General features: G+C 40.1%; 1 protein-coding gene and 2 long non-coding RNA genes across 10 annotated transcripts in view; 2 read left to right on the top strand and 1 right to left on the bottom strand.

Moving 5' to 3' along the window:
* Positions 1 to 24,028, top strand: part of LOC310709587 — a 479,424-nt gene extending 455,396 nt beyond the window's left edge. Inside the window, exon 3 of the long non-coding RNA XR_014527594.1 lies at positions 10,063 to 24,028. This is a non-coding gene — a long non-coding RNA (uncharacterized lncRNA). The remainder of the gene's footprint in view (positions 1 to 10,062) is intronic.
* Positions 1 to 24,747, bottom strand: part of FKBP5 (FKBP prolyl isomerase 5) — a 53,098-nt gene that overhangs the window by 25,662 nt on the left and 2,689 nt on the right. For 4 of the 8 annotated variants that reach the window (XR_014527580.1, XM_083509401.1, XM_083509403.1 and 1 more), the window contains 4 exons: positions 8,227 to 8,353; positions 6,770 to 6,914; positions 4,099 to 4,241; positions 1,173 to 1,287 (listed from right to left, as the gene is read on the bottom strand). Coding sequence is in view for 6 of the 8 variants with exons in the window: in XM_083509401.1 (XP_083365527.1) it covers positions 1,173 to 1,287; positions 4,099 to 4,241; positions 6,770 to 6,914; positions 8,227 to 8,331 (508 nt within the window). In the remaining 2 variants the exon portion in view is untranslated. Of the gene's footprint in view, positions 1 to 1,172; positions 1,288 to 4,098; positions 4,242 to 6,743; positions 6,915 to 8,226; positions 8,354 to 8,683; positions 8,743 to 24,747 lie in introns of those variants that run through there. The other 4 variants (XR_014527581.1, XM_083509405.1, XM_083509406.1 and 1 more) reach the window with 2 other exon arrangements.
* LOC310709585 lies at positions 2,810 to 7,999 on the top strand. Its single transcript, XR_014527592.1, has 2 exons — positions 2,810 to 4,742; positions 4,789 to 7,999. It is a non-coding gene; the product is annotated as an uncharacterized lncRNA (long non-coding RNA).

The raw sequence follows: 24,747 nt of genomic DNA, 5'->3' as shown, positions 1-24,747 counted from the left end.
AAAAACACAACTGTTTTTCAAAGCCTATTGAGTGTTAATACTCAGCTTTTCAAACAAGAACAGTTCTCAAACAACAACACCCCCATTGCTTTTGTAAACTGAGAGAAAATGAAGCTTCATGTGGAACATATACCGTATTTTTTGCACCATAACACTCACTTTTTTCCTCCTAGAAAGTAAGGGGAAATGTCTGTGCGTGTTATGGAGGGAATGCCTACGGGTGGCATGCCTACGGATTTTCCTCCTCTAAAAACTACGTGCGTGTTATGCTCGGGTGCGTGTTATAGAGCGAAAAATACGGTATTTGGTAGATTAGATGTTCATCAAAGCCTGCAAGAATATGGGGTGTGCAAAACTATGGAGTTAATCAAATTGTCTGAAGCTGCCAGTTCCCCGGCAGATGAAAGTAACTGAAAGTGCTTAAAGTGCTAGATGTGTCTTTGTTAAATAGGTCAAAGCCTTAAAAGAAACATTACGTGGTCATCAGCAAGCAGGTGCACATTCTGATCTGTACTGAATTTCAGCTGTGACAAGAACAGAAGAAACATAGAATTCTGAAGAATCGGGGATGAACCCCATGAAGTAAGTGGCTACTTCAAGCTGATAACAAAGCAGAGAAAGATGAAAAGGCTCAGGTTTCAAGAATGTACCTGATGGAGGGTAAAAAAGGAATAGACAAAATTGAGAAGAAGATATCAGAAAATTAGGGTGACATGGGGAAATGTAGCTGTAAGAATCTGGGCACATGAGATCAGGAGTAAAAACTGATGGTTGAAAGGTGGTTCAGCACAGTGGCTAAGCAACTGAGCAGTGAAATCAGAAAATCTCTGGTTTGATTCACTAGGCCTCCTTTGACAAGCTACTCTCTCTCAGCCTCAGCTCATCTGCAGTATAGTGGAATAATAATACTGATTTTCCTTACAGGGTTGTTGTAAACATTACACTTGAATCCTCTAAACAAAGCTAAGTATTATCATCATCATTATTATTATTATTAGGTTGGAAGGACAGGTTTTGGAGCTGATGTTTGCCAGGGCAGTTAGTTCATATATTTCTGTCTCTATGAATAAGAGCTGGTAATGAACAGAGATAGCAAAGTACCCCTAGATTTCAAATGCTCCAAACAACTGACATGAACATCCTTGCAGTCCTGCATGCAAATTAACACTCACTTTGTACAGCAGCTCCTTCGTTGGGATTGGAGTATCCTTCACCTTTCTGTTTGATTCTGCGGATGATGCCTCCATTCTCAAATAAATCCTCTCCCTTGAAATCTAGCAGCTCAATCTGAAAATAATGGTAACAACAATAAGACCAAACTTCAAATGTGTGATAATCCACAAGGGTTGGAACACTCACAAACACTGGATCTATGGGCTAACTCACATGGGCCATCCTTCTAGTCAGCTGCTTCCACTACCACCCTACACATGACAAAAGGGGATTATGAATTATTCACTCCGTTCGTAGCATCTGCTCCCACATTTCTCATGGATAGCCATCTCCTTATCACACAGATTTACCATAAGCAACAAAAAAGCATCAACTGCAAGCAGAGTTCTCATGTAAATCCAGCCCTAAACTACGGCTCTTAGAACCAATGAGTGGGGATCAAAATATGCCCAATCTACAAAGAGTCTGACAAAACAATGAGAAAGAGAAGCAAGCTAGTGAAGTCCCACAATATAGCAAATGATACCTTATCTGCATAAGGCCTCACTAGGAAAAGTCATAAATTGTAGAAATCTGGAAACAACTTTTCCCCAGATTTAGGGTGCAATCTGTCTACTACACTGCATTCTATAAAGAATTATAAGACACAGATTTGATGTTTTGTTTGCATATACAATGGAACCTTGGATTGTGAATGTGATCTGTATGGGAGGCACATTCGCAACCCGCAGCGCCGTGTCTGCACATGCATGTGATGTGATTCGGCACTTCTGCGCATGTGCAAAGCACAATTTAGTGCTTCTTCACATGTGTGAGCACCGAAACCCAGAAGTAACCCGCTCCAGTACTTCTGGGTTTGGTGCGTCTGTAACCCGAAAACGCGCAACCCGCAGCGTTCGCAACCCAAGGTATGGCTGTATTCCAATGACTCTGAGGTGACTAAGAGCTTGCAGGCACAGCAGGCATATGTGCAAATCACTGTGCCGCTCCCCCTGGAGGGTTGCTAGGTGCTCAAATATCCAGGGCGCAAACCAAGAGGGTACCAATTGGCAAAAATGTTGCATATATGTGTTAATTTGGAAATAATTATTGGAAGGCAAATGCTGTGGAGGAGTGGGGGCAAGGACTCCTACTGTGGGCAAGCTGAACCCCAATATGTCTGCTTTCTGTCTTTGCTACTTTGCAACTTTCTGGCTTCAAAATACAGAGAAATGGAAACGGTTTTTGGAAACAGTTGTGTGGGGTTCACTTTTTTCAGGAATGTATTTTGAAAAGTAATTACAGTGGTACATCAGGTTACAGACACTTCAGGTTGTAGAAGCTTCAGGTTACAGACTCCACTAACCCAGAAATAGTACCTCGGGTTAAGAACTTTGCTGCAGGATGAGAACAGAAATCATGCTCTTGCGGCACAGCGGCAGCAGAAGGCCCCATTAGCTAAAGTGGTGCTTCAGGTTAAGAACAGTTCCAGGTTGAGAACTGACCTCCAGAATGAATTAAGTTCTTAACCTGAGGTACCACTGTATTATTATTAGTATTCTGGAAAGATAGGAGCTGGGAAAAGCAGTGAAGGATGGTTCCTTCTTGGAAACTAAGTTCCTATGAGGTGGAGAACAGTGGCAAGCCAGCACTGGCTAAAAAGTAAAAAGTACTCAGTGCTTACCCAGTCTCTGTCATTACTGCATATGTTAAGAATAGAGAGTCAGGCTGACCCAGAATGTCTACCTCTGTTCACCTTCTGCCACAGCCTGCAGAGCCTTAATGTGCCCCTGCTGCACAATGCTAATGAATTTATTCATGAATCACAACTCCTCCCATTCCAGCATGATGTCCACAAAATTTTGAAGAGTTGCAAAATTGGATAACAAATACTCTCCCCTCAAATCTGCATTTTCTACCCCAAGCTGATTTTCCAACATTTGAAGCCTATGCCTACTCACTCTCCAAATTGCACATCCCATTATAAAACAGTGACAGCATAGGATTTTCCCCAGTCAGCAAGGTTCTCCCCTCTGTTACATTTGAACAGCAAGCATTACTGCAGTAAGAGTAGGGTAATTAGAGGGTAGAAGAGCGAAAATGCTTGCATTGTGCCTTAAAATGTTTGCACAAGCCCTAAGCTTTGGGGCTAGCTATATATCACACAAAAAAGCTAATAGGGTCACAATATTAACTTCAAAAATACACACACACCATTTTGGGACAGGAGGGGATGATTCTGAGTAGGCAAAAAGAGGACACAATTCTTGTCCCCCAAATCATAGCTTAAAATTCTCTCCTAAACAGCTTTTCTCCCCATGGGGTCCAAAATATCTGGGCTCAAGTAGAGAAACAGCAAGCACCAAAATAATTAAGCACCCTTCCCTTTTGTTTTACGAATCAACGGTGTCCCTTGGAAGCTGTTTTTCTTTGAAAGAACAAATACAGGTAGGTTGGTTGATATTGGGGTTCAACATGTTTCCACATAATGTGTGCTATAGCCCCTCTGCATCCTTGCCAACTCTTCCAATTCTGGTGGGCAGGAATAGGGAGGCAGAGAGATTACTGGGAAAGAGGTGAAGAGTTGCCTGAATTTAGTTTCACCTTCAATGGGCTGGTGATTAGTGTTATCAGAATTAACAGTGGCACCCCACTTTATTTAGATCCCAAAACAGTATATGTATTTTTCCTGGGCTATCAATCAAAGTGGTCCCCAACTGCATTTTAGCCTTTACAGGAAGATTCCCATGACAATATCCTATCTAGTTAACTCAGGGCCTCTCCCAACACTGTGGAGTTTAGTGGATGGATTCATGATCATTGCTAGTTTGCTTCACTTCTGCCCATAAAACATTGTGCTGCACATCTGCTATTACTGGGAAATTACACTCACTAGGTAACAATGTACTTAGTCAAAATAAAATAAGCAAATAAAGATACACTTACCTCAAAGAAGAGTGTTGCATTTGAGGGGATCTTTGGGACACTGCCAGCAGAACCATATGCATATTCTGGTTTACACAACAGGTGGCAGATCTCCCCCCTTTTCATGGTGGCAACCCCAATATCCCATGCCTTAATGACCTGGCCTAATAACAAGAAATTTCAATTAAAAAGTTTCAGTTAGTAAGCTTACCAAAGCAAGACAAGACACAGACACATTTTTAAAAAAACATTTACAATTTGTGATCATTTAGACATGTACAGTGTAGTAGTCAAATAACCGAACTGTTATGCAAAATCCATGATACTAAACTGTGTGTCTCTATTGCTTCTGCATCAGATAGTTGCTCGAGTAAGTTGCAGTTTATTTTTGTTTACGTACACTGTTATCTGAAAACAAACCAGAATATCACACAAGGAATGTTAAACCATCATTTAGCACTAGCAGCCTTCACTTGTCACTTTTAACCTTGGTTATGATTTAAAGGTGAGCACACATCATGCTGATTCCCAGTGCAAAAACTGACTGCTTTGCACCTCTCTGCTCCTGCCATGGCTGCTGAGTGCTTAGCATTATGTCTGAACCCCGGTTCAAGGTTTGTTCAGAGAGAGAGAGAGAGAGAGAGAGATTATCAAGCTTGGGTTCAGTTTAGCCCTTGGCATTACAGCAGGACTGGTGAAGGAGCGAAATAGCTGTGATTTTCACACTGTGCAGTAGCAGGCTGCATGTTCACTTTTAAACCACATTTAAAGTTTATGGTTGAAAGCATGGGTGGAGAAGATTTCTCAGCTCATGGACTATGGTGCCATCTAGGCAACTTTCCAGGGTGCACACGGCAGTGGTAGGTGGGGCCAGAGGCAAAAGTGGGCAAGACCAAAGCAAATGAGAATTTTACCTTTGCAAGGTACGCTAGTTTCTACACACACTTACACACCCCTCTCTACCTTCCAATCAGGCAGCAAGAAGCATGATCAGATTTCAAGGACACTTTCAAGGAGAGTATAAAGTAGGGTCTGGGGTGGGGTGTGACCTGGTGAGAGTCCAGAGAGGGCTGGAAGGCTATATATGGCTCCCAGGCCTCAATGTTTCCCATCTCTGGCCAAGGCACCTATCATTTAAGAACTAGAGCAAGGCTGGGGACAGAAGAAAAATCAGCGTATCCCAATGGAAAGCAATTAACATGGAGCACATGTTAATTTCAAACATGGCCATATGAACAAATATTCTAAGAACAGTTTGCTGGGTCTATGGAGCTGTAGCTATTAATTTTTGGTAATCCATTTATTCCAAAGAACTCCCAAAGCATAACAAAACTTATAAAAGCAAAAGCAAAGAGGCAAGTAAAGCAAACCAATACTTTTTTGAAACCATTAAATGCTTGCCAGAAAGCAATGATCTCATTTCTGCTGATAGATTCTCAGCTTCAGTGTTTCATTGACCAGTTAGGCAAGGATTCTACAAAGCTGGGCATAATTACAGAAAATGTCTCTCAGTGGAACACACTGCAGCTGAGGAGTAGAGCACACTCTCAGGGGGCAACTCCATCCGTAATAATTTTTTTTTGCATTTCTTCCAGTTTACAGTAACTGCCAATTAATATGCTCATTCTTGTTTGAATTCAGGTATAGAAGACAAACTTGGGAGTTTAAAACCTCTAAATAATAATCATAAGACTCTAAAGGGTTCGTGAATTATTAGCGATACTTCGTGAAAACATTTGCCCTAATAAATCTGTTTCCTGCATTGCAGGGAGTTGGACTAGATGACCCTTGGGGTACCACCCAACTCTACAATTCTGTGATTCTATGTTAGTTTTTAAGATGCCACAATCCTTAACAAGCTGTTGATGCTACAGACTAACAACGACTGTGTGCTGATTAACACATACTTTGTTTTACTACATTCTGACAAATCAAAGGAAACAGAAAGATGTCAACACTCTCAATGTGACTGTGTCCAGAGAACAGTAAAGGGAAACAAAAAGCGAAAAATTTATTAATGATCAAAAAGGATTGTCCTAGAGCAGTGGTCTGCGGATCCTAGGGGGTCCTTGTAACCCACCCAGGAGGTCCGTGGCACCATTCACCTAAAAAAACACTACCATGGAGATACGTATCAATTTTTTCAGAAGTAAGGGGGTCCATAGTTTGGCTTTTGAAAAACAAGGGCCTACTTAGCTAATTGGGAACCACTGCTCTAGAGCCCTAGAGTTATAATTTAATGAGTAGTAACCACACTCTTTTAATCTATTATTTTCTTCCTGCCACTAAACAGATTCCTAGTTATCTGGATTAACTATAGTAGGACTGATGAGTACATTTAGAGGTGCCCTTTCTGGTAGCAGGTGCCAAAGAAGACTGTTGCCTGAGACTTAGGAGAGGTGCTGCCAATGGCCTCTTTCAGTAGAAGGCAGCTTCATATGATCACACAGGTTTCTGCCACTGAGATGGCAGGCTGAACAACGAGATTCTTTTCCTTTGTTGCCCTGTGATTAGGTCTGAAAAGTAATAGCAAAACAAGACATCTTCCAATACTCAGATTTTTCCCTGCTTGCTCTCAGTCACACAGTCTTTCTGAAAACAGGATTATAAACCAACTGTAATTTAATTGGCAAGAACCCATTTTATATCCCTAAGGCTCTCTTTACCTTTCTCCACCTTTTCCATTCTTTACCTTTGCCCAGGCTGAAGATAAATGGCTCATTCCTGTCACGGCTGGAATCAAACTTTTTCCCATTGGCCAGCTTTCCTTTGTAGTGGACATAAACCTTATCTCCAATCATGGGAGACTCATCATTATTCCCTGGCCTCTTCACAATCTAGAATGAAGATATGGGGGGGGGGGGGAAATGATATAAGAAATAAGAGCTCATGTGCATCGGATAACCTATTCTAGAGGGTCTTTCGTGTTGGTTCAGTACACTGATTTGTAAATTTGTGCTCTACATCCATATACGGGGAATGAGGGATATCTGAAAATCTATCACTAGATTGCAAATGAGGAATTGTATATGGATCACTTCCTAGAAATTATACTACTGTCAATCCATTCACAGTTGTATTTGATGAACTTCAATCTATTAGTTTTCATTGTTTTCTAACCCAGAAATACAGGGCTGATTCATACAACCAAAAGCTGTTACTATATGTTTGGTCAATCAGCCATATGAGGGCCAATAAAGATAAACAAAATCGCAGTGGACAGTGGCATACATTACAGAAGGCCACACAAAGTAGATCTAGAAGAGTTTCATTATAGGCCCAAATCTCTGTTCATCATATGGTGATGCCTAATCTACCACATATAGCAGAATGAGGTAAAGAGCTTTACCCACTCCAGGCTAGGTAAGGTAGGTTGTGATTCCTTAAGGACAAGCCTTTTAGTTGTAACATTTAATTTGTCCATTCATCTAGCTCCTCCTCATCCTTTTACATTTACCATTCAGGTGCCAATCTAGACCTCCAAGGGCTGCCCCCAAACTTAATTTTCCGGCAAACCCAGTCTGAGTATCTTAAGATTTTCAACTGGTTTTTGATAGCCAAGAATAAGGTCAAATAGAGATGGAGTTTTAAAACTGGCAGAACCTGACAAATATTATTAACTAATTGTTACAGTGGTGGGGAGGGATACATCAGTGGCACTTCATAAGACTATTTCCTAATTGCCCAAGGCCCCTAAAAGAGGGATGGGTGTTGGTCTTCATCTGTATTCCTTCTCCTTGACTCCAGGTTTCTTTTGACTTTGAGGTAAGCTTTGGAAGTCCTTTATGATCTGGTCTTTCAAATCTACTGTTTCTTACATAAGGTTTTCAAAAACATTTTTAACATCTTGTGATTTTCTTTCCCCCTCTGTTCACAAGCCTTTGGAATGGGTCAAGTGATGAATAAAATAAAATAAAATGAAGGTGAGGGAATTGCAAAATCAATGCAAAGCACTTATATATTTGCTCCAATTACACCATTCAATGGATTTATCACACACTGAGAATTTTTGTTTTGTTGTATTATGTTAAGGGGATATTTTCACAGCAGAATTAAGAATCTCTGCCTTGCTGTAATGGGAACAGTAAGATACTGGTGTTTGTCCAGGAGCTAGAAAGGAACATTTAATTAGCTTCTCCAAAGCCTCACCTTCAGAACTCCTTTGTCTTTGTTTGGTGTGATATCCTCGCCTTGTTCAACAAGAGTTGTTCTCTGGACATCTCCTTCCTTCTTTGTAGCCTCATCAGTTGTCATGGTCTCATTTCACAGACACAACCTTTAGAAACACACACAGATGCAAACAATGAGTGAAGAATGATAACCTGTCCTACTTGGGTTCAAAAAACCCTTAAAGACTGGTATTTATTATGTCAGCATTGTAAATAATAAAAGCTGAGCCAGTATGAATAGAGTAATAAAACTTAACTCCTTATTGGAATCCCTGGACATTCTAACAGAATAATTCAGAGGCAAATACTCATGAAGTAGGAGATTACAACACACATGAATCAATCAAATTCATTAATCTGTGTTTTAGATATTCTCCATTGTACATGGAATATGTGAGAAGAAGTTGGCCCAGTTATGCTCTCTCAGCCTAACCTACCTCACAGGGTTGCTGTGATGACAAAATGGGAGTGAACCATGTATGCTACCTTGAGCTCCTTGAATGATAGGCAGGATATAAAACGTAATAAACACAATAAGTAGGCCTAGTCTTCTTATTAGTCAACCACATACTCTGTCACTATACCAAATGACTTTCAATGTATTGTCAAATACCAGAGCAATCCAAATTCCTAACCAAAAACAACAAGGTGGTAGCTCTAACCCCATAGTGCCCATGCCTGCCAGCACAAAAGGTGATGGTGCCATAACATGCCCCATTTTGAGGTTGTTAGCTACTACTGGTGGTGCAACCATGGACAATACCTTCGTATCTGCTGTGGCAGAGCATCCCCAGCAGTGATTTTCTCTACCAGTCTCAGGCCTACACACATTAACCCCTTCAGCCATCAACATCAGAGGGTTAGTATTATGCCTCAAGACTAGCTCTTCTCAATAAGAAAACTAAACCTTATGCTCTGAACTACTCACTGTTTAATGGTAACAGCACAGTTTGTACCAAAATGGCCAACCAACTGGAATTACACCAAACCAGACTGTTTCCATTCTTCTCCACCCTACCACCACCAAACTTCAGCATGCAAACTTAAAATACAGTATTTGCATTCTTCAACAGACATGTGTGGTTAAGAGTGTATATGTCTCTGGACACACTCAACTGGACACAGCTCCTACAAGGAAGACAGGCAGAAGGTAGATCAGAATCTACTGGTAGATGTATGGATGATCTGTGGTAGGTCAGAACGGTTCTTGACTCCCAGTATAATAAGAATAGTAAGCAAAAAAACCACCTAGTCTGCCATAGCCTAAAATCAATGGCTTTTCTCTCAGCCTCCATGTTCCTCATCTGTGGAACAGGAGTGTTAATTGGTTGGCTTTGATCAGGTTTTCTGCAGCCCTGCTGCCTAGTTTTGGAGTGCTGTTAGAATCCCTAATCTATAGCCAGTCCAGACATAGATTTGGACATCCATAAACCAAGCTAGTGGGAAGGTGATGAAGCAGGTTTAGGAGCTGAACAGATATAGCAAACTAACCTACTGTAGATACCTCATTAGATATAACAGAAGATTTAGTAAGCTTAGGGGCACAACTTTATAAAGATTGTAGGACACAACTGAATTTTTTATTTTTTTAAAATCTATACTCCCTCTATCTAGACTGAGGCTCATTACAATCCACTGTACTTTACCAGTGAATGTTTGACAGCAAGGTGATGTGTTAAAGCTTTATTTAATTGTGACTCTTTTCAAGATATTTCCTGACATTCTGAATAACACCTGAACTATAAGATAGTTTTTTAGAAGAAGCTAGTTGATTTTTAAAAAATGCTGATCATAAGCCACCTCAAAATGTAAAAAGTAAAATGCTATAACGTACTTAAACAATAAACTTAAGTGTGTGCACATGCACGTACACACACATATATTTGGGAACTGCAACCACAAATGTTTTTAACTGATTTCACAATTTTAAATGTTAGATATTTAAGGCCAGAAACTCAGTATTAGGATCTTTGAATGCCTTGGATTGATGTTTGGAGCTGTTTTAGTGTGTTTCTAATTTTGAAGTGGTTCCAGGAAGAACACAATGTGCCTTCTTTGGTAGTGAGTCAGGTATCAAAATAACTGACTAATGTGGTAATAGAGTAATAAAGATTTTTCTTTTCAGAACACCACAGCTGAGCTTGCAGGAAAAATTAATGGCAGCCACGAAGAGCACAATATTACTTAATGTTATTCTTGTTCCAGTGAGAAAAGCTTAAGATGTGTATTTTGTAATAGCAAGCATCTTTGTTAGAGCCAGGATTATGCTCTCCAAATAGGTAAATCTCAGGATGTCAATAGATTAAACCCCATTTGGTTCCCCTGCAGTATAAATCCAGAGGCAGCATGAATCCAGAGTGCCTTATACAAAAATACAAATACAAAAATAAAATATGGTTTTTTGGAAACGAGCGTAGCTGAGCAACAGTAGTTATGATGACAGCCTCACATATGAGATTTTCTTGCACAGATATAATTTTCATGCATGTCAAAATGTGTACACAGTGCCAAGTGTTAAAGTTAATGAATGAGTTTATTTGCTACAAATTCATACATCAGGAAGTTAGGTATGCCCAGGTTGTCTTAATGAAAGGAGTCTTGATTAATTCTTCATTGCAAATGGTAGAAAGGGTTCAGCAGGTTAGCAGATGGTGCAGTATGAAAATAAAAAACTTGCATGTATTATCTATACTCAGCTAAGCTCTCAGATGGGGAGAAAGTTCTGTAATCGGACTATAACCACCAAGAATACTCTGCATCTCATGGCTACCCATCATGGTTCTTAGATGCCAGGGGCAGGGTGGTAGGTGTATTTTGAAAGTGTTGTTGCTGTTGTTGTTTAGTTGTGTCCGACTCTTCGTGACCCCATGGACCAGAGCACGCCAGGCACTTCCGTCTTCCACTGCCTCCTGCAGTTTGGTCAAATTCATGCTGGTAGTTTCGAGAACACTGTCCAACCATCTCGTCCTCTGTCGTCCCCTTCTCCTTGTGCCCTCCATCTTTCCCAGCATCAGGGTCTTTTCCAGGGAGTCTTCTCTTCTCATGATGTGGCCAAAGTATTGGAGCCTCAGCTTCAGAATCTGTCCTTCCAGTGAGCACTCAGGGCTGATTTCCTCCAAAAAGGATAGGTTTGATCTTCTTGCAGTCCATGGGACTCTCAAGAGTCTCCTCCAGCACCATAATTCAAAAGCATCAATTCTTCCGTGATCAGCCTTCTTTATGGTCCAGCTCTCACTTCCGTACATCACTACTGGGAAAACCATAGTTTTAACTATACGGACCTTTGTTGGCAAGGTGATGTCTCTGCTTTTTAAGATACAATATATTATTTGGCAAGGTTTACAACAGGGCTTGAAAAACTATTTTCTGGTGAGGGTCTTGGAACCAGAACCAAGGTTGGGTGAGCCAACTTCTTTTCTCATTCTTAATGCCATTCTTCTCTCTTTTCTGCCACCACTTTCTCCTATTTTTTCTCTTCCTCATCACCTGTTTGATATTACGTCCTAAGCATGTTTGGATTATTGGTGCTGAATATCAAAGTAAATTCTAGAATAATGTAGAAAATATTCCAAGTCTGTGACTTCCTGTTGCATATATAACATTCTTAGGTGGATTTCTTTTTCTAGAAACAGAAAAGGCTCAATAATTTGTATGACTGACTTGCAAAAATCTGTTTAGTCATGAATGCATATTTTTTGAATTGTGAGAACATTAGCACAGATGGGTGCTTTGTTTTGCTACAGTATACTGATTACGAGCCATCTCAATCTGGAGAGAGGAAACTGTTAAATGAGAGCCAATATTTTCAGTTACTTGTGCTAATGTGCTGCCTGTATTTGTGAAACAACAGATATGCAAGAAGAAAAATGACAGAATTCTCCTCTTTAGCACTTTCTAAATGCATTTTTCTTTAGCTGGGTTAAAAATGAGAACTCTAAAAGGTACAGAATTCTTTCTGGGTCAATAACATATGATGCTTTGGCATTTGTGTGTCCTGGTTAATAATCAGACATGGTAGTTGTTCACACTCTCTCAACTACTACCTTCTCAAGTAGGGCAGCTTTTGATTTTTCCAAAGTTCCTTAGTGCACCTCAGTTAAGCAAGTATATTATTTCATTTTCAGTTAATGCTGTTTGTCTATAACTACACTTTAAATGTGGACTAGCCTCCAGATGTTGGGTCACAGACTTTAAAAAGGTTTTCAAAACTGATTTAAAGAATATACAGGCATATTAAGTTTAGGGATCATCTGTAACAAAGTGGGAGAACAAAACAAATGAGCAATCAGCCCCCTTCTATAGTTGTATAAATGAGTTATGTAGCTGCATGAAGCTAATTTTTACAGCTTATAACCAACAGGAAACAATTTTCTCAACAAATTGATGAGGTAGGGAGAACAACAGGCCAAAACCCATTAGCAGAATCTGGATGTTAGGGATATGACAGATTGTCTTGAAATAAAACTTGGGTCTCGCCAATCAATCATTTTCATTATTAGAGGTTTTCATATGCTTCTATAAAGGACCGTTCACCCACTGGAAAAGTAAATTGGGGGTTGCTCCTGCTGGTGGGGAGATGCAGATCCAAATGTTAGCACAGCCACCCCATTTCTCTCCATCTTAGAGTTGGGGTGACTGCAGTTGCACAGAAGTGTCTGCTCAAAGCAAGCATTTTAAGGGTGGGCATGTAGGTGGAATATTACACATCTTTCTGACCATCACCACTGCTTCCTGCTCATGCTTGAATTCAGGTCATTGGCTGGATGGCTTCAGGAGTACAAATCCTCCCTTTTTGTATACACTCTTAGAAGTGGGACAGCTTCTGCTGTAAGGAGGATTCCACAATATTCTTCCCCCCGTCCCTGCAACTATCACACAACCAGAATCCACAAACACTACAATTAGCAGGTACTACATGAACAACCAAACCACTATAACATCAGCCTCCTGCTTTCTGCATAAACTCTAGATAGTGATGGCTAACCCATGGACCTCAATATGTTGTTACACTATAGCTACCATCATCCATGTCATGAGAAAAACAGCTGGTGGAGGGCAGTTTCAGGCGGAACCTCCACTCTTAATATATGATCTATTATATATTTTGGGAAATGGATTGTCTGTCTGTCTATAGATTGTCAGCTCTCAAGATATTGTCATCAAATTTGGCATGAGAATTCTCAAGGTGGGATGGCAGTTTTCATTGATGTTGGGACACTGGCCACCATTTTGAGTCAAGATAGAGGACCAAAATATGAAATTGGTATGACTTTGCCCGTTTTTTGCTTCAGATCAGCCGTATCTTGAGACATTATTGCCAAACTTGATACAAGGGTCCCAGAGGTGGGGGCAGCACATTCTGGCACTACTGGGACACTGGGTGCCCCTTTGAATCAAGATGGTGGACTAAGACATCATTATGGTGTGACTTCACCTATTTTTTGGCAGATATCGCCAAACTCAGGAGGGTTCACAAGACTGGGTTCTTCATTGACCATTGGGTACCGGGTGCCATTTTGAAATCAGATGGTGAACCAAGACATGACTTTGGTGACTGGCTTACACAATTCTGAAGGCATGACTGTGTATAAAGAATACAGCGGGCTGACTTACAATTTTGTGATCAAAATATTTTGGTAGGTGTGAATTATTATTTGACCAGTTACTGTACTTATGTAGTCTAGTACCTATCAGTTTGCCAGTGAAATAGGACCACTCAGAAATGTGGGGAGGGGGGATATAAATGAGTAAACTAAAAGAAAATTCAAAACCCCTAGAAGTGGCACAAAAACGACCTATTTTCAGTGGTTTCCAGAGCCTACGGAATGTTGAGAGATTAGGATTAGGGGCTTTATGAGGCTAAAAATTCATCTCCCTACACTCTGTGAAGAAGCTGCAGAAGAGAGGAAAGAAAATGATATTACTTTTTCCACTCTACAAAATACTCCTTCCTTTGCTATACTATACAGCAAAAAGTGTTTCGGCAGCCAGCCTAAGCATGAGCCCTTTAGCATTATAGCACAGTAGGGAAAGTTAAAAGAGGGTGGAAACGGAAATATTGTGATTTTTTTAATGAATGACAGGGGCATCTGGAGGATTGGGTCTAAAGATGCTATGGTATCAGAGTGCTGGGTTCAGAACCTTTGAAGAGGAAGGGTCTTGTTTCAGTTCTCTTGAAGTTGCTTGTAATATGGCCTAGTCAATCACTCTGTTGACTTGGATGGTGCAGCTGCAGCAGAGAAAACCAGCTGCCTGATGGCCACATGCAAAAGGCTTGCTAATATGAAGGTCCCCTCCGCATTTTAGCAAGCAGTTCTAATGCAAACTGTTTTGTGCTAATGTACAAGCCCCTTTGAAGATGAACTCCCCAAACCAGTCCTGGGGATGGCAACGTCCCTTCAGAGGTGGTTATCATAGCAGCCCATCAGTTGATGGGCAGTTACAGCAATCCCCTTTGCCATCTGTAAAAGTTCAATCAGCCAATGTCATTATGGCCAATCAAAGTTGACCTGCAGAGAATGGAGGATTTGGAGATCTGGCCCAGCATCTGGATCAATTCATGGAAATGTGATATGGGAATGAACACCTAAGGATGTCCTTATTAGATGAAACCATTTTATTTGCATTTTAGCAATCTGAGTTTTCCATAATTCCATATCCACTCCAACAACTGCAGGTTAGGATGTGAATTTCATGCAAAAAGAATAGAGGGTGGGAATAGTTTATATTTTCCCAGACTTCAGCCCTTCTGCTTATGAGTGCAAAAGATAGAATAATAATAAGAACTCCCTTGCTTTCTCCCTCTCCCTTCTCTTTCCTGCCCAGTAGCCTCATTGTTTTCAGATCTTTCTGGTCAATTCTTTTCAAAAAAGAATGGCTCTGATCTGTTTAATAAATATTTTAAATCTACTAATAATGTATTTAATTATATATATTAACCGTGTATATTCAATAATATTAACTACAGTGCAACTTCAGTTTTTGAACGTCTCAGCTGCTGAATGTTTTGGAAGCCGAACGCCAAAAACCCAGAAGTGAATGCTTCCGTTTTCAAACACGCCTTGGAAGTCGAACAGCTTCCATGGTGCATTTTTCCATTTTCACTATTCACTTTGCCGACAGCCCTTTGATTTTCGGTTTTCAAATGTTTCGGAAGTCAAACGGACTTCTGGAATAGATCATGTTCAAAAACCGAGGTTTCACTGTACAGTATATTGCAAACACTTTAATTTATGATATGGAAATTTAGGGGGAGAAGGAAGGCTTTACCCACCCTATTCTTGGAACATTTCCTAACAATGGTCTACACTATTCTTGTAACAATATTGCAGAGTTTACCTGCTTGCTGCTTGCTCTCTTCTCTGAACAAGATTTTTACAGAAGCTGGACTTCCCCTTCATAAAATAAAATTAGCCAACAGCAATCTGTACTTCCAGATTTTTACAAGTTTGAACATTATATCTGGTGCTGTAAACTGCTACAAAGGATTAATAATACATGGCTTTCCCCAGGTTTTCCTTGTTTTCTCATCAAGCTTAATGGGATTCAGAAACAATTTGGAATTTTAAACTGTCCTAGCTCCCCCAAGTGGCAGTATCAATTGTTCAAAAACCTCTGGAATACAAAACAAACACTATCGGGTTGCTTTAATGGACCAATCCAGTTATGTTTTAATCAACATTTCTCAACATGAATGCAACAATGAGATTGTGTATCAATTATTCATTTAAGTAACATGGCAGGCAAGGAGGGAGATTGTTTCATATGAAAACAATTAATCATAATGATAGCATTCTTTATTACACACTAAAAGACTGATTTGACCTAGAACTGTAAGTTTCTGCATTAATTAGGATCTGACATTCTATGACTACAATCTTATGTATATTTTTGTGGAAGTGAGTCAGATTTTCTTCTGTAATAATTACCTCCAAGAAAATATGCATAGAATCAAGCCATATAATAATGTTTCCTCTCCAATTTGCACTGAAACCCCACTTTTAAACCAACATCAGACTGATCTCATTCAAGTTGAAACCAGATCATTATCTTCCCTCTCATCTCCACATTCATTAGCATTATTATCTTCTATTGTAACGGCATTCCTTACAGGAGAATCCTATGCTCAGCAGCAAGTTCTGCTGTGTTCAGTGGTGCTTAGTTTGAAATAAACGTACACAGGATTGCAACCACAAGCTCCATGTTGCTGAACAAAAGAGAATGGGTGGAATCACGAAACAACTTCTCAAAATCCAGTATTTCTGTTTTTCATTCAGTCTTGGGAAGCTGAAACAGCTGAATATATTCATTTGTTGACTGGGCCAATTAATATAATTACAATACTGCTGAACTTTTCCTCTCATTCCTAGGACCAACAATGTATCAAAGGAGTGGAGAAAAACATGGATTTCTTTGTATGCGTGCTTGCCAGGTAAAATCATCTACCGTATTTGTTGAATGAATCTCCAGAACTAGTTGTATTCCCATAAGATGGCAAACAAATGATTCTAGCTGGTTAACATGCAAAGTTATAAATATTCACAATTTGATAACTAAGCAAATTGCAGAGCCAGGTTTAGACTGAGGGCGTGAAATAGGAACACTAGTTCACCCAGGAGGGCCAACAGTGCGTGTTTGTTTATGCAGAAGCAAGTCCCACCGAGAACAATGCAAATAAAAATACAAAATGCCACATACACTATGCAGTACACACAGAGGGACTTTTCTACATTTCTCTAAAGATGCTACCCTGAAATACTGGGAGATCCTTCAGAGCAGCACAATAGGAGAACCACCCTAAACAAATGCACAAAAGTGCCACATATGCAAAAGCACTGTGTGGGTATTCAAAGGTCTCTGAATCCCTGCCTATATGGTGCGAGTATAGCTACCATTCTAATGCAGATGCATAAATTATGACTAAAGTGTTATTTATTTAGGGAGCTATCCTAACTCTCCCTCTCCAGAGCAAAGGAACCACTGCTTTTCCCTGTACCCAGGGTAGCCACCAGATGTCACACACCCACACCCTACCTACTTATAGCTCATGTTTATACATTTTTACTAGGAAACAATTATCACTGATTTCAAAGAAGACTAGTCTTACTAAATTTCATTTAAGTCAACGATACCCACTTTTAAGTAAATATATGTATAGGCTCAGTTGCTGTGGAAAAGGAAATCACAATTCCTGCCGTTGTTGCTCAGAGCATTCTTTGTCTACTCACAAATCTCTCACTAAAAAGGAGTTAGTTTAACAGTGGAGGCTTCAATATGCATATGAAATGGTAGAAGATGGGGGACTATGAGCTGGGAGACATCAAAATTGCAGATTACACGTGTTGACTGTAACTTCTTAGCCAAATCTTGTGCTACAGGCCTCTAGTATTTAAAACGATTCCCAATAAGAAACTCATCTGATTCCGTCTATACTGCCTTGTTACCAACGCTGGCAACCTAGCAACCCATTCACAAGCATTCCATGATCTGCTGGTGGATTCAAATAAACTCTCTTAGAAAACTAAAGCATAGATTAAACAATAGTCTATTAAAAGATATTGATCCAGCTTTATATGCACACTGAGCTGTGTGATACTACGAATAACCTATCACTTCTAATCAAAGGAACAAAGTAGACCAGTAGGACCTATATCAATACTAACTGTAAATGCAACAGTCTCACCACCCCTTAATGACTCACCTAAGACCCTGTCATTAAAATTCACTTTTTTTTAACATAGCGTTTTTTATCTTCAGCAATACCATTTGATTTCTGACTGTTTTGTTAACCATGTTTTCAGGGATTTATAACAACTCTCAGAGTTGAAGCCTTGAAGAACTGTTGCTTAGAAGCTCAACCGTATGTTTTTTTTTTTAATGCCATTTATAAAAACAGTTTCCCTACTGTTGATGAAATCCAAATGATATCTAGAAAGCAGATTTTCTTTATTTTTCTGGGGGGGGGGGGAATCTAAGGCAACTAGTCACTTCCAAAGTTCTCCTGTGCATCAACAGCAAAGGGCTTGTATACTTTGGACTTTCACCAATATCATTTTCCCCAATTGTGCTTTATATTTTTATTGATTCAAACGCAAATGTTGTGTATCCTAAAAGCTTAAGACATGTAATAGTATATTAAACAAAAGCATAGACTACCGTTAAAATAATACTACACCTCAAGCCATCTACCAATTTAACCCATACCAAGAAAAGTTAGTTTGAACAGAAAGATGATACTACACCAAACAAGGAACTTCTGAAGAAAATAACTGCAGAAGTATGAAGCAGCCACTAGTATTGCTTTCTGGAATATCTTTCAACACAGCTGCACAGCACACAAATAGTACAATTAAAATGCAGTCCTAGTCAGTCTCTGAGGGTGCTAAGAGAAGAGAGTTCACAGTAAGGCTTTCTGTGTTCAATAAGTCTTAGCCTGTGGGCCCTCTATGGAGTCTTTCATTTTCATTTTCAAATCATTTTATTCTGCATCCATTATGATTTGTGTTCATATCAGGGCAATTACCGTATCTCATTTTCAATACCATTTATGCCTACAGAAGTTTTTGGGTGGACATACCGCTTTGCTTCCAGTCAGTGCGTGTCCCGTAGCTTTCTGCTGAATTTCCGTAACTTTTTATACCACAAACATTCTGTGTGGGGTTTTTTTGATCCTGTTTTGATTGCACTATGGCACAATAGTGCCCCTACAGGTGGCAAAAACCCAGTGACATATGCATCTTAGGACCAGGATGTGGATGGTTTAGTAAAAAAAAACAACCCAATACTAATGCATTATTATTGCATCAATGGCATGTTGCAGAATACACCTACAGAAGACCACTAGTCTGAAGGAGCCCCTAGGTGTGCTGGTATATCTTTTTAAAAATACATATTACCACACTGCACAATTGGCACATAGCCATTTTATATTACTGTACTTTTAAGTCTGTAATGCCATAAGTAAATCCATTATTACATTTTAGGAAGCTTGAATAGACTGCTTTTCAGCATTCATGTCACAGGAAGCGTCTGAAGTTGCAACTGAATTCTATTCCATGTAGAATTCTGCTCTGGAATCTGATAACAGAATCTGCATCCGTGTACTACTACTACTACTACTACTACTAATAATAATAATAATAATAATAATAATAATACCCCGCCCATCTGGCTGGGTTTCCCCAGCTACTCTGGGCGGCTCCCAATAGAATATTAAAATCACGATAAATACATCAAACATTAAAAACTTCCCTAAACAGGGCTGCCTCTCAGGTAGTTGTTTATTTCCTTGACAACTGATGGGAGGGCGAATCCAATAGATGTCCATGATATTCGAGTGGCCACATGATCTAGTTGCGATTCCTGCACAGCAGGGGGTTGGACTAGATGACCCTCAGGGTTCATTTCAACTCTACAATTGTATGATACTATGATTAATTGCAATAGCTATGTTAGATAGAAAAACAACAGTACCGTGTTCTCTGCTATACAAGATACTGTGCTTTCAAGATTTGAAAAAATGCTACCTTGAAATAAGATAAATTTATTGCATATTGACTGGTTGGAAAAAAAAATAGTAAGCCCTTTAACTTCACAGTAAATGCCTGCCTGAATGCGATGGTTATAATCTGTATTTTCCTTTTACAAATTTGTTGTCCTCACTTATTTATCCACAAAACAAGGAAGTTCCCACAACTCATGGAATTACACTAAAATTTTGAGGCTCTTTATCAAGCCATATTAAATCTTATTTTAACTATATATCTGTGAAGCTTGACAACATTAGACTGCCTTCTCCTATCAAGACTTTCCCCTCTCATTTTGATTATATACAGCTTTCATATCTTTCCCATCAGGCCCCTTTGCTACTTATGTGCACATATACCCATAAAGGTGTGAGTGTATATTGTGGGTTTTTTAAGATGTAATTTTTGCAGTGAAAACTAACCATTCACACCCAACTGTGGGAGACAGGAATACATGATCAAAAAGAGCAGACCTGCTGCCAAAAACAGTGGACCCCAGCTGTTTCACTCTAACCAGATGGAGTGAACAGAAACACCGGAATTTGGATGCTGCCATTAGTTAAGCATCTAAAGCACCTAAAGCTATTACTGGCTTTTAAAAGTTTTTGGTTTTTTTAATCTATTTAATCATATCAGGTTTTTACTGAAGTATATGCTTACCCATGTTTCCATTACTTTCTCAACTGTAATGAGGTAGAAACTTACTTCTCCAAAAATATATTTTATTAGTTTTCAATACAGTAAAATGAAACTTTCTTCTTAAAATAAGAAGTGCAAGAATCCTTGCAGTTTCACCATTCCCAATCTCAATAATTCTCATGCATTCTAATTGTATTACAGTGCTTCAACTTTGATTCAATATAAACATCCTTTCAGTTACGTCTGGAAAAACATTTCAGGGTGCAGTCATGATCAAGATTTACCAGCTGAGGTGCAAAAGAATTTGGCAGCATCCCAGCTATGTTTGCCAAACACTAGATATGTTTCCACAATGACAGATAAAAATAATAATTTAATTGTGCACTCCTGGCCACTGCCCAAACCTGGGTGTTCTAGGTTCAGGGATGAATCCAGCAGTATACTCAAACTGCAAACCTATGTTTTCAGGTGGGGGGCAGGAGGGATGAATCCCTATCCAGCACAAGTGCCTTTTAACTAACCAGGAACAAGTTCTGTCTTGTCTAGATCAAGTTTCAATTTGTTCACCCTCATCCAGTCCATCACTGACACCAGACACTGGTCTAGCACCAAAACAGTTTCCTAAGATTTAGGTGGAATGGAGGGCAAGGATTCCATACACAAGTGGTGGCTCTCACCTCTCCAAGGAGCCTGTCTGCATCCTCAGGCTGCACAAATTGTAAGGTATTCTTTAACACAGGACAAGCAGGGGCCAGTTATATCCACAGGACTGGTGTCAACTATAGCATCCACGACAGATATACTGACAGAACACGTGAATAGGATGGGCTTATGGGTGGGGCAAGGATGGCACAGGGAAGAAGGACAATTATGCTATACAGTGGTACCTTCGGGTTAAGAACTTAATTCGTTCCGGAGGTCCATTCTTAACCTGAAACTGTTCTTAACCTGAAGCACCACTTCAGCTAATGCGGCCTCCCACTGCTACTGCGCCGCCAGAGCAGGATTTCTGTTCTCATGCTGAAGCAAAGTTCTTAACCCGAGGTACTATTTCTGGGTTAGCAGAGTCTGTAACCTGAAGCGTATGTAACCCGAGGTACCACTGTACCCTATATTCCCTGGTCATGTCCACACCATACATTTATAGTACGTGGCTTCCCCCAAAGAATCCTTGAAACAGTAGTTTATTAAGGATGCTTGGAACTGTAACTCTGTAAGAGTCAAACTACCGTTCCCAGGATTGGGGGGGGGGGGAGAGAGAGCATGTGCCTTAAATGTATGGTGTGGATGCAACCATTCACTCCACAACTATAGCTCCTTCAACTATAGCCCCTTCAACAATGCAACTTTACACCAACCCTCCGGCTGCTTGTAAAAAATATATTTCCCTCCCTGGGTGGATCTTGCTATGTGTGCTCTCTGCAGGTCCCCTGCCAAAGCTATGTGGGTACTGTGTTGTGTGGGCTCTCCTTCCTCCCCTTTGGTGCTGTGTTTCAAAATGCTGATTGCAAAGAACATAAACACTATTGGCATATCCAACATTTTAATGGCATCCTTGTGTCCCCCCCCCAGCTAAGCGTACCTTGGATATGGTGGCTCTTCTGCTAGCATAGCAGTGGCGTATCTCCACTTCTAACATACAATGAGTACTGTATAGGAATGCTCTGCAAAATAATTGGATGCATTCATAACGTTTAAGGAAACAGAATATCATTTTAAAGCACCAGCTCTGTACAAAGATGAAATACGGTACTTTAATTCTGAGCCACCAGCACAAAATATTTAGGAATGGGGGTGAACGGAAATTTCCAGAGTTGCCCTCAGAACAGATTCAAAGCAAAAAGGCCAAAGGAAAGTCATGTTTCAAATACAGCTATTTTTTTGTTAAATATATAATTATCTAATTACATAAAGGTGGCCATGTTTGTTTTTACCGCAAGACACTGGGTCTAATGGCACCCTGACCACTAACAAATGTAGTATGGTATAAGCTTTTATGGGCCAGACAAACAAGGAAGGATTATACTTCATGCAGTTGATGAAGTGGTTCGGCTGCACAAAACCTTATACTGTAATACAATTGTTAGCCTTCTAGTGCCACAGGATGCTCTATTTTTTAATGTATTGTTCCTTGGCCAACACTTAAAATATGGATTACTTATGTCTAGTTTCTAAATAGATTTATTTGAAAATAAATCTAAATTATTTCAGTTAAAATATATTTGTGCAGAACTGGATTGCAAGGATCAAAACTTTCCCAGAAGTGAGGAAAACTCAATGCACAAGAGTAGGAGAGAAGCAAAGAGGGTTGATATTGGAGGAATGCTGTGAACAATCCTAGGCTGAACCAGATGGCCACAGGAGCACTTATCAAGGAGAAGAAGAGTTTGATTTGATACCCCACTTTATCACTACCCGAAGGAGTCTCAAAGCGGCTAACATTCTCCTTTCCCTTCCTCCCCCACAACAAACACTCTGTGAGGTGAGTGGGGCTGAGAGACTTCAGAGAAATGTGACTAGCCCAAGGTCACCCAGCAGCTGCATGTGGAGGAGCGGAGACACGAACCCAGTTCCCCAGATTACGAGTCTTAATTATCGCTCTTAACCACCACACCACACTGGCTCTCAAGGTATCAAGGTAGTGGCAGTTGCCCCTAGGCAAACAGAGAGCTAAGTCCCACCATCAAAAACAGGTTGGTTGTGTAGGAGACCAAGAGTGAGGAACACCTATTGCCCCTTCTGAGCCTAAGGAACTGTTTCTTACCAGCACAGCACTGAAAGTACAATATTTACAATTTCAGTTAAATGCACAAGATTGTTTTCAGTCTACCTAACGCAATGGGCCTCCTTTATCTACACCAAAAACAATAATCTGGTCAACAGCTCTGAGTTTTCACTATTTCAAAAGTGCAGCACTCAGCTCCATTGGTTTCTCTTTCATTCCAGCTAAGATGACCTACTGGGATCCTCCCTAGAAGCACCACAATGCATCAAGGGCCCAGAGATGCATTTTAAATAAAAGCACACATTCTACTCATGTAAAAACACGCAGATTCCCGGACCGTCCGGGGGCCGGATTTAGAAGGCAATTGGGCCGGATCCGGCCCCTAGTTTGCCTACCCACATATAAGAGCATGTACTCATTGTAAGCCAAATCCCATGCCTTCACATAAAACCAGTTGTTGCAGCCTTGTATACATCTTGCATATTTCTTAATCATAATCAATCCTATAAACTGTGTCTCCATAGTGACTCAAAGAGTTCAGCCATTAAACGGTATATGACTGGAACAAATAAAATAACAACTGGGTTGCTAAACAAAACAGATGAATGAATTAGTTGTTCCATCTCACTTATGCTAGAATGAAAAAGCACTCAGAGAAGTTTCCACAAAACAATAACTTTAGTTCTTTCAAGTCCCCTTATACTTTGTAAGGCACTCTTGAGAGCACAGAAGCTGTGAAGGGGAAAAGTGCTTTATCATTCCACGATGAATTGATTTTCATCCACAACTCCTGGCCACCAATCTGCCTTTATCTCCTCCCCCACCCCATCCCCCAATTCTAGACACAAGTATATTTTGACTTAGAGGTTACTGACAACAAACTGCATAGAAACGAGTACAGTGGTGCCTCGCAAGACGAAATTAATCCGTTCTGCGAGTCTCTTGTCTTGCGGTTTTTTCGTCTTGCGAAGCACGGCTATTAGCGGCTTAGCTGCTATTAACGGCTATTAACGGCTTAGCGGCTATTAACGGCTTAGCGGCTTTAAGAAAAAGGAAACAAACTCGCAATAACTCGCAAGACGTTTCGTCTTGCGAAGCAAGCCCATAGGGAAATTCGTCTTGCGGAACGACTCAAAAAACGGAAAACTCTTTCGTCTTGCACGTTTTTCATCTTGCGAGGCATTCGTCTTGCGAGGTACCACTGTACTCTTCATAAAGTACAACTAGTATACTTTTGTATTCTACAGAAAAATTCCTGGCAATTTAAACACTGAAATGCATGCTTTTATCCTTCACTTAGTATTGATTCCTGAAGGATACACATCTGACCACTGTCAACAGGTAGTTGTTTTCTACCTACCAATATGTTTAACCTAAGGATGGGGGGACCTGGGTAATAATAGTTCTTGTATTTTCAGAGGTTGGGAATCAGCCATTTTTATTATTCTTGTTCCTGGAAGGCCACGGTACAACCTGATGCCAGCATAGCAGCTAAATACTCTCATTTGAATGTCTGCTACCTCCTCCGCAATTTCATCTTAACACCATGACCATATGCAGATTCCATGGCTGTACCATCAGCCAAAAACAGATTTGTCCAACAGATTGCCTT

Source organism: Podarcis liolepis (assembly GCF_965112155.1).
Source record: "Podarcis liolepis genome assembly, chromosome: 6".
NCBI classification, from domain to species: Eukaryota; Metazoa; Chordata; class Lepidosauria; order Squamata; family Lacertidae; genus Podarcis; species Podarcis liolepis.
The sequence above is the reverse complement of the archived record's forward strand: the minus strand, read 5'-3'. Positions and strand labels throughout refer to the sequence as shown.